This window comes from Salmo salar, chromosome 25, assembly GCF_965601325.2.
Source record: "Salmo salar chromosome 25, fSalSal1, whole genome shotgun sequence".
NCBI classification, from domain to species: domain Eukaryota; kingdom Metazoa; phylum Chordata; class Actinopteri; order Salmoniformes; family Salmonidae; genus Salmo; species Salmo salar.
Genome location: NC_138315.1, coordinates 20,164,378 through 20,173,683, shown reverse-complemented (window position 1 = coordinate 20,173,683; position 9,306 = coordinate 20,164,378). Strand labels below are relative to the sequence as shown.

At 43.8% G+C, this 9,306-nt stretch overlaps 2 protein-coding genes across 2 annotated transcripts in view; one reads left to right on the top strand and one right to left on the bottom strand.

Moving 5' to 3' along the window:
* Positions 1–1,773: 1,773 nt before the first annotated feature.
* Positions 1,774–5,921, bottom strand: LOC106586309 (FAST kinase domain-containing protein 3, mitochondrial). Its single transcript, XM_014173463.3, has 6 exons — positions 5,833–5,921; positions 4,174–5,591; positions 3,711–3,796; positions 3,261–3,505; positions 2,853–2,967; positions 1,774–2,625 (listed from the first exon to the last, which is right to left on the bottom strand). The coding sequence occupies exons 2-6, from the start codon at positions 5,549–5,551 to the stop codon at positions 2,527–2,529; spliced, it is 1,923 nt and encodes a 640-aa protein (XP_014028938.1). The 5' UTR covers positions 5,552–5,591; positions 5,833–5,921; the 3' UTR covers positions 1,774–2,526.
* Positions 5,922–6,436: 515 nt separating this feature from the next.
* rab3gap1 (RAB3 GTPase activating protein subunit 1) overlaps positions 6,437–9,306 on the top strand; it is a 47,225-nt gene continuing 44,355 nt past the window's right edge. The window contains exons 1-4 of the mRNA XM_014173465.3: positions 6,437–6,529; positions 6,626–6,681; positions 8,512–8,587; positions 8,713–8,845. Of these exons, the coding sequence (XP_014028940.1) occupies positions 6,512–6,529; positions 6,626–6,681; positions 8,512–8,587; positions 8,713–8,845 (283 nt within the window). The 5' untranslated portion in view covers positions 6,437–6,511. The remainder of the gene's footprint in view (positions 6,530–6,625; positions 6,682–8,511; positions 8,588–8,712; positions 8,846–9,306) is intronic.

The window sequence follows — 9,306 nt, the reverse complement described above, 5'->3', positions numbered from 1 at the left end:
TACTTAAGTAGTACTTCACACCACTGTGAATTAGTAATCATAAATTACACCAAAAATTTGTTGATTCAGTCACAACAAGCTGTTCTGACACTCAGCTCTGTAGTTAATCAGTATTATGCTCATATTTCACGTGACATGTACGGGTAATCAAATCAAATCAAATTTATTTTTATATAGCCCTTCGTACATCAGCTGATATCTCAAAGTGCTGTACAGAAACCCAGCCTAAAACCCCAAACAGCAAGCAAAGCATGTGAAAGAAGCACGGTGGCTAGGAAAAACTCCCTAGGAAAAACTCCCTAGAAAGGCCAAAAACCTAGGAAGAAACCTAGAGAGGAACCAGGCTATGAGGGGTGGCCAGTCCTCTTCTGGCTGTGCAGGGTGGATATTATAACAGAACATGGTCAAGATGTTAAAATGTTCATAAATGACCAGCATGGTCAAATAATAATAATCATAGTAGTTGTCGAGGGTGCAACAAGCACGTCCGGTGAACAGGTCAGGGTTCCATAGCCGCAGGCAGAACAGTTGAAACTGGAGCAGCAGCAGGCCAGGTGGACTGGGGACAGCAAGGAGTCATCATGCCAGGTAGTCCTGAGGCATGGTCCTAGGGCTCAGGTCCTCCGAGAGAAAGACAGAAAGAGAGAATTAGAGAGAGCATATTTAAATTCACACAGGACACCGGATAAGACAAGAGAAATACTCCAGATGTAACAGACTGACCCTAGCCCCCCGACACATAAACTACTGCAGCATAAATACTGGAGGCTGAGACAGGAGGGATCAGAAGACACTGTGGCCCCGTCCGATGATACCCCCGGACAGGGCCAAACAGGCAGGATATAACCCCACCCACTTTGCCAAAGCACAGCCCCCACACCACTAGAGGGATGTCTCCAACCACCAACTTACCGTCCAAAGACAAGGCCGAGTATAGCCCACAACGATCTCCGCCATGGCACAACCCAAGGGGGGGCGCCAACCCAGACAGGAAGACCACGTCAGTGACTCAACCCACTCAAGTGACGCACCCCTCCCATGGACGGCATGGAAGAACACCAGTAAGCCAGTGACTCAGCCCCTGTAAAAGGGTTAGAGGCAGAGAATCCCAGTGGAAAGAGGGGAACCGGCAAGGCAGAGACAGCAAGGGCGGTTCGTTGCTCCAGCCTTTCCGTTCACCTTCACACTCCTGGGCCAGACTATACTTAATCATAGGACCTACTGAAGAGATAAGTCTTCAGTAAAGACTTAAAGGTTGAGACTGAGTCTGCGTCTCTCACATTGGTAGGCAGACCATTCCATAAAAATGGAGCTCTATAGGAGAAAGCCCTACCTCCAGCCGTTTGCTTAGAAATTCTAGGGACAATTAGGAGGCCTGCGTCTTGTGACCGTAGCGTACGTGTAGGTATGTACGGCAGGACCAAATCGGAAAGATAGGTAGGAGCAAGCCCATGTAATGCTTTGTAGGTTAGCAGTAAAACCTTGAAATCAGCCCTTGCCTTAACAGGAAGCCAGTGTAGGGAGGCTAGCACTGGAGTAATATGATCAAATTTTTTGGTTCTAGTCAGGATTCTAGCAGCCGTATTTAGCACTAACTGAAGTTTATTTAGTGCTTTATCCGGGTAGCCGGAAAGTAGAGCATTGCAGTAGCCTGTTACGCAAGCCTGTTACGCAGAGCACCCCTTGTACATGTTTGGTCCATATGCCTGTCAGCATTTAAATACCCTTTAATCTATTACATTACGTTCCCATTCAACTTAAAGAGAGCTGAGGCTTTATACAAATCATGTTTATTGTTTACAAAAACACATAACAGCGATGGAACTTTGAGTTTCCCCCATAGTAGTTTGAAAACTGGTTTTACACATTTTATTTTGCAATATAGAATCATCTGTATTGGAATAGCCTTCCCCGTAGCTCAGTTGGTAGAGCATGGTGTTTGCAACGCCAGGGTTGTGGGTTCGATTCCCACGGGGGGCCAAGTACAAAAAGAAGAAAAAAAAAATTGTATGAAATGAAAATGAAATGTATGCATTCACTACTGTAAGTCGCTCTGGATAAGAGCGTCTGCTAAATGACTAAAATGTAAATGAATATACAGTACATTGTACAAAATATACCTTCAAGCTTACATGGAAACACAAACCTGATTTATTTATGAATATAGAGTCAGTGTATAACTAACAAACTACAGAAAGCTCCTATATGGAAGCATGCAGTTTATAGTTTACCTATTACCTACCATAGCCATATTTTGTGAAAAATGCCATCACATATATACATTATGTGCAATGACTTAACACTTTTCTAGACCACTCTGTCATAAGCCCAACACTGTCATAACAATAGTATTATGAAGACTTTATAAATGGAAGGTTCATGCCTAATCCAATCCAATGTTTTCTGTGATGATTAGTAGACAGTTTAAGAAACATCCTAGTTCATCTTGTTGAAGGCCATGTCAGGTCAGAGGTCACAGAGCTTGGATGTGATGTCACACAACGTCCTCCTATCCTATCTGAGAAGTCACCGGTAAAACCTGAAGAATGTGGGGAATATCTTCTTATGAAGGTATTGTACCCGTTGCTCTTGTGTTCTCAATTTCTCAAATTCAAAGTAAGGGATCTGGTTGGGAACATACAGACAAAGACCAATGTCAGATAGGTCTTCATGAGAAAAGAAATACCCCTAGACAAATGTAACTCAGTCAAAGAATAACACAGAAAATGACACATTACATTGATTATAGAGATGAATTCAAAGCACATACAGTACTAACACACCTTCCACACACCTCACATTGTGTGTCTATTCTAGCCTGTAATGTGAAAGAAGCCAGGTAGTTCCCCTACCTGAACCACTTCGTAGCCCATTCTGCAGAGGTGGCGTCTCTTTGTGGCCTCCTTTCCCAGAAGGTGATGGGTGTTGCTGCAGAAGCGGTCCTGAGCATCCAGGCACAAGGCAATCCTACATAGAGGAAAACACATCACCTGTTATCTGACTGGACATTTTATTCAATGGGTGATAAGTCGTGAAATGCAATAAGTATCATTCTCTGTGTCTGGGAGGATCTGCCTGAACAAGGTGCTGTGAAGATTTGCTCATTGGATTAAATTGTTGTATTTCAATTGAGTTGAATCTTTGGAAGTAAGGACCACTTATTGGGCACTTTGGAAAACAGGGTGATTGGTAGATCGGGGAATGAGTCTGTGCAGCACCCTGTCAGACTGATCCTCTAACACAGCTCCAATGGCTCTAACCTCCTATGAGTGTTGTCCCACTGTGAGAGAGGCAGGACAAACCCCTCCTCATCCAGACAGATCTCCACGTCTATGGTGTATCCAGGCTGTGTGAAGACCCTGGTAGAGTAGTAGGTCTTTCCCTCTAGCAGCTTGTTAAGAGGGCCCTTCACCTGGTTGTACAGGTAGCTCTCTACAGGGCTCTCAAAGGAGTGGTCCACGGAGGAAAACTTCTTCACATGGAGATGGTAAGGTAATCTCGGGCCCTGTACGGAACACAGTATAATATACAGTATATACATCAGAATGAACTTAGTGTTCAATCCAACTACTTCAAAATAATATTTTTCATTCAGTGTGACACGTGAAGGCCCATTGTAAGAGTCAGAGGGCTTTAATTTGACAGACAATTTTGCATAATTATTGTATGATTTATTTGTATATTTACAATGTTATTAGTGAGGTACTCACCCGGTAGTAGGTGCACTCTAGTGAGATAGAGAGGTTGAGTTGGGTTAGCTGGCCTAAGGCATGCTTGTCCAGGGGCTCCCCTTGTGCTGTGAAAGAATAGCAGCCTTCATCAGACACATACATAACATGACTCTGGCTAACTCAGCTGTGGACAGTGACAGAACTGTGCTGCTAGTATGATTAGTAACTTGAGCCAAAGAGTATTTCTGACCATCATCTGGAGGAATTTAATTTGCAACTGAATGGAAAGGACAAAACTGACCCTGTTACATAGACACACACACGTGACATGAAATTGTGCACACACACTCACATGTAGCCTGTTTACTTTTGCTCTCACTCACTTTTATTTATTTTTACACACACACACACACACACACACACACACACACACACACACACACACACACACACACACACACACACACACACACACACCCCCCCCCTAAACTGACTAGCCTACCTTGCAACCTCTGTAGGAAGTAGGGGCTGAAGACTTTGGACACAAAGTTGAGTGGAAATCTCTCCAGGTGAATACAGGAGTGGAGCACCTCAATCAGAGCCCTGGGCTGGAACTGGGAGAAGCGAGAGGACAGGACACTCTCCAGCTTTTTAAACATCTGACTGGAGCACTGGGGCAGGTAGTTCAGTCTCCCCATGGCAATGATCTGCCGGGCTATCTGGGTGGTGGTATACTTCTCTGAGTTGCAAATAAAGCTCTCAGCCACAGCTTCGAATATGGGCTCTGAGCGACACCTCATCTGAAGGCAAAACTCCATCACCACGCTTGTGAGTTCGGGGTCTGCGTCTACTATTTTGCCTGGCAGGTGCTTTTCCATGGCTGTTATGAAGTCTTTATCATGCTGACCGAAATGCATTAAGGCACCTAGAACTTTGATGAGCTCTTCATCTCGGAACAATCTGAATACCCTAGAGGCCCGTCTGCTCAGCTTCACAATCAGTGCAATGGCCTGCCTCTGTTGTAATGCCACCAGGGAGTGGAAGATGTCACTGATGTTGATGGCTTGTAGTCTGTGTATCAATTTCTCTGTGTGTCTGTGCAGTCTTGACATGAGATCTTGGCAACGGTGTGGGTCCTCGAGTAGTGCAAGGAAGGAGTACACACGAGCGGTTTCCTTTTGGGTGAGAGCCTCAGCCTCATCAATGCTGATGCTCACGTAGTCGAGAACCTGCTCGACAATCTCTGACCTCTTCCCCTCCAGATTATAGGCTACTTCTCCAAGATGGCACAGGTGAATGACCCCAATGTCTGTTTTGGAGAGGTGTGTCCTCCACTCCTCTTTCAATCTGGAGACAATTGAACTTTGATAGTCCACACCAAACTCAACACATACTCCCAGTAAAGTTGCCAGACCCTCAGTTTTCTCATTGCTGGGAGCTTCTTTCAAACGTGTTAACAACTCAGGTAAAACCTCAACCTCAAAAAGGGATTTGACAGAAAGTGGCACCACTTTTAAGTGCCCTAGTTTTGTTGGTGAAGCACTGGTTCCTAATTGGGTGTCAATGGAAGGCTGTCCAGCTGTTTTGGGCAAAAGGTCTTTCTCCAGGTGAACCCTTAATTCGTAGTCTTTCTCTTCTGCAAATGGGAGGTTACTTAACTGTTGCGCCACCGCCCCCATCTCACGTGTGTTATGGAAGCAGCCTAAAGTACTTTTTACACATGGTTGTGCCATTCTGGTTTTACAAGAAACGTCCGATTTCAATATTCTTCCAGATGAATTTGAGTGACGTATTAATCCCCGACTACTAGTCATGAAATAGTTGGGAGAATACTGACACACAGCCCTAACTGAGGAAGAAATGCTGACAACTGACTTCATGATTGAAATGATGTAATCTTCCTCTGAATTACAGTGGAAGCTAGAATAATAAGAAAATGAAATTGTGTTATTATGCATGCAGAAACATTATTATACTTCATTAATTACATTGCAGTCCAGTTTGTTACAGTACCTTCTTTAGCACCAAAAACACACAGCACTCTTTCACTTTTGGTAAAATGCCGAATGAAAATTACAGTAAAAGACATTGCCTACCTTACATCATCATTAGCTTTTGAGCACAGTTAATATTTTTTTCTTTAAATGTGTAGATTGCTTACCTCCTCGGTTCGAATAAATTGGAAGAACTGACGAGTCACGGGCACTTACGGAACTGGAGTTGTGTGTTCGGTAAATACCTTGTGTAATGTCACATGTGTCACTATTTGCTGCCATCTGCTGGCAACATGTGTCCATGAAGGCATTTCATGTCTCCAATTTGGCTTATTATTATGTCATCATATCACCTTTAGTAACAAATATATTACAATATGTATCAAAGCAATAATTGTATCTGCAAAAACTGGTTAAGGGCTTGTAAGTATCTGCATTGTTGGTTAAGGGTTTGTAAGTAAGCATTTCTCTGTAAGGGCTACACTTGTATTCTGCGCATGTGATAAATAACATTTGATTTGATCTTATTTGAGTGTTTGACAATATGCAGACTGATAGTAATTCCAAGACTAAGTTGTAAAGTAAGATATATTTTTCTACTACTGTTACTACTAGATGAACAAATTAAACTGCATTAAAGAAAGGAATTTAAAACAAAGGATTCGAATGAAGGTAAATTGACCATTTGCATTACGAGTGGTTCAAAGCACGAGCCTTGTGTCAAAAGCTTTTTTTGGTGTAAAACGTGTCAAATCCGGTGACGTCATTGATTAATTGCGGAAGAGACTCCGTCGACAAGAATCCCATAATGCAACGGACGGCAAAAATCATAAACAGGGATTCATAATGGCGGCTGACAGTGACGTGAGTACAGTACTGGTGTACAGTTTATAAAGTAAACATTGCATGATATTAACAATGTTTAGAAAATATTGGATGTTAACGTTATTTCCTTTGCAGCCCGAGTCGGAGGTCTTCGAGATCACGGATTTTACCACCGCGTCGGAGTGGGAGAGGTAGGTGGATACTGGAGATCTCTGGCTAGCTAAATTAGCTTTAGCTAACAACAACAGTAACATTAGTTGTGAATCATCATCAGACTCAGACTAGATGGAAGAATTGGATTAGAAGCTATTCATGGCTGGCCAAATATAGTTCGCCTGTTCCATATAGCTAGCATAATATGCTGAGTATATGGCAGACAACGTTCTCGTCTCCTGTCTTGTGCTGTCAATCACTTGCTCAATCGGCTAGCTATGCTGGTTTGCATTGCATTCCTTCACGAAGAAATATTGCAGTACAACTGCAGTTACAGTGCAGTACACTGCAGTTATTCTGCAATTACTGTGTCAAAAATACCACAGTCGACTGCAGTTACTTCACTTTTACTGCAGTTTCAAAACGGCAATATTTTTTGTAAGGGTTTTGTTAGTGGCTTACCCATAAGCTACCTGTCCTGTCACATCAGGATTGCGAAAGATGGCAACCGTGCTTACCAATGTTGACAGCTCAGCAGAGCCCTACATACACGTGGACACACTTGAAATGAGTGGATTCTGTTATTTCAGCCACACCCTTTGCTGACAGGTGTATAACATTGAGCCCTACGCCATGCAATCTCCCTAGACAAACATTGGCAGTAGAATGGCCTGTACTGAAGAGCTCAGGGACATTCCATTATAGGATGCCACCTTTACAACAAGTCAGTTCATCAAATTTCTGCCCTCCTAGAGCTGTCCCAGTCAACTGTAAGTGCTGTTATTGTGAAGTGGAAATGTCTAGGAGCAGCAACTGCTCAGCCACGAAGTGGTAGGCCATACAATCTCACAGAACAGGACCGCAGAAGCGCGTAGCATGTTAAAATCATCTGTCCTCAGTTGCAACACTAAACTGCCTCTGGAAGCAACGTCAGCACAAGAACTGTCAGTCGGGAGCTTCATGAATTGAGTTTCCATGGCCGAGCAGCCGCACACAAGCCTAAGATCACCATGCTCAATGCCAAGCGTCGGCTGGAGTGGTGTAAAGCTCGCTACCATTGGACTCTGGAGCAGTGGAAACACGTTCTCTAGAGTGATGAATCACACTTCACCATCTGGCCGTCCGACGGACGAATCTAGGTTTGGCGGATGCCAGGAGAATGCTACCTGCTCCAATGCATAGTGCCAACCAACAAAAGTTTGGTGGCGGGGGAATAATGGTCTGGGGCTGTTTTTCATGATTCGGGCTAGGCCCCTTAGTTCCAGTGAATGGAAATATTAATGCTACAGCATACAATGACATTCTAAACGGTTCTGTGCTTCCAACTTTGTGGCAACAGTTTGGGGAAGGCCCTTTCCTGTTTCAGCATGACAATGCCCCCGTGCATAAAACGAGGTCCATACAGAAATGGTTTGTCGAGATCGGTGTGGAAGAACTTGACTGGCCTGCACAGAGCCCTGACCTCAACCCATTGAACACCTTTGGGATTAATTGGAACGCCGACTGCGAGCCAGGCCTAATTGCCCAATATCAGTGCCTGATCTCACTAATGCTCTTGTGGCTGAATGGAAGCAAGTTCCCACAGCAATGTTCCAACATAAAGTTGGAAAGCCTTCCCAGAGTAGTGGAGGCTGTTATAGCAGCAATGTGGGACCAACTCCATATTAATGCCCATGATTTTGGAATGAGATGAGCAGGTGTCCACATACCTTTGACCTTGTAGTGTAGCTTGTCCTTCCTTATCAACAGTATTTCCCAGAGCCATTTATTTCGAGTGTGTGTGTGTGCTCGCACGCGCGCCTGCTTGTGTGAACACTGCTCTCTGACTTCTGCTTGTATATGTTATGATCCACCATGTTGTTTGCTAGGTTTGTGTCCAGAGTAGAGGAGGTTCTGAATGACTGGAAGTTGATTGGGAACAATTCAAGCAAACCACCAGAGAAGGTAACAATAAACCCTCATTCAATCAGACCTTAATGTTATGTAACAAGCACCACGCATTAATAAGCAGCGATCTGGTAAGCTTGTTGAATTCATTCATGGATTCCCTGATTGTCGTCTTGATCCAGGGTGAATACACCAGTGGTACCTGGGAGGAGAAGACCCAGGATATCAATTTTGCTGATTTTAAATTCTCCGTAACGCACCACTGCCTGAAGCAGGAGTCTGAGGAGGGCGAGGGGAAGGAGGAACCTGAGGAGGGTACATTACTGCTGCGGCTTTTATTTATAATCCCTGTTATCATATCTGTCTCATAGGAATTGTCACTCAGTGTTTCCCCTAGGATTTATTTCAGCAGTGGTAGCAAACTTAGTGTAGTGGGTGTGGTCTCCAAACTAAAATTTTAGAGGTCCCTTTCTTGGCTGCAGATAATTTCACTTTTAAAAGTAATTATTCTGTAAACTCATACCCAAATAATGTTGGTGACTCGTCCTATACATGTATTTGTGGCCTAAGCATAAATTGGACAAAAAAACCCACTTCAAAACCCCCACCTCAAATTTGTATCTCAAACAGACCATTTAAAAAGTATTGCTATTTCCTCACAGAGTATGTCATACTCTGAGGAGGATAAGCTGGCAAATCAGTGGTCTAGAGGAGGAGGAGCTGGCCAATCAGCAACTACTCAAATGTAATATTTGTAATGACCGGCATACGCCCAC

Coding starts and splice junctions, on each gene's coding strand:
- LOC106586309 (XM_014173463.3), bottom strand. CDS start 5,551: ATGAAGTCAGTTGTCAGCATTTCTTCCTCAGTTAGGGCTGTGTGTCAG. Junction 3,797..4,173: donor CTTCCTACAGAGGTTGCAAG/GTAGGCTAGTCA, acceptor ATTCTTTCACAG/CACAAGGGGAGCCCCTGGAC. Junction 2,626..2,852: donor TGGGCTACGAAGTGGTTCAG/GTAGGGGAACTA, acceptor GTTCCCAACCAG/ATCCCTTACTTTGAATTTGA.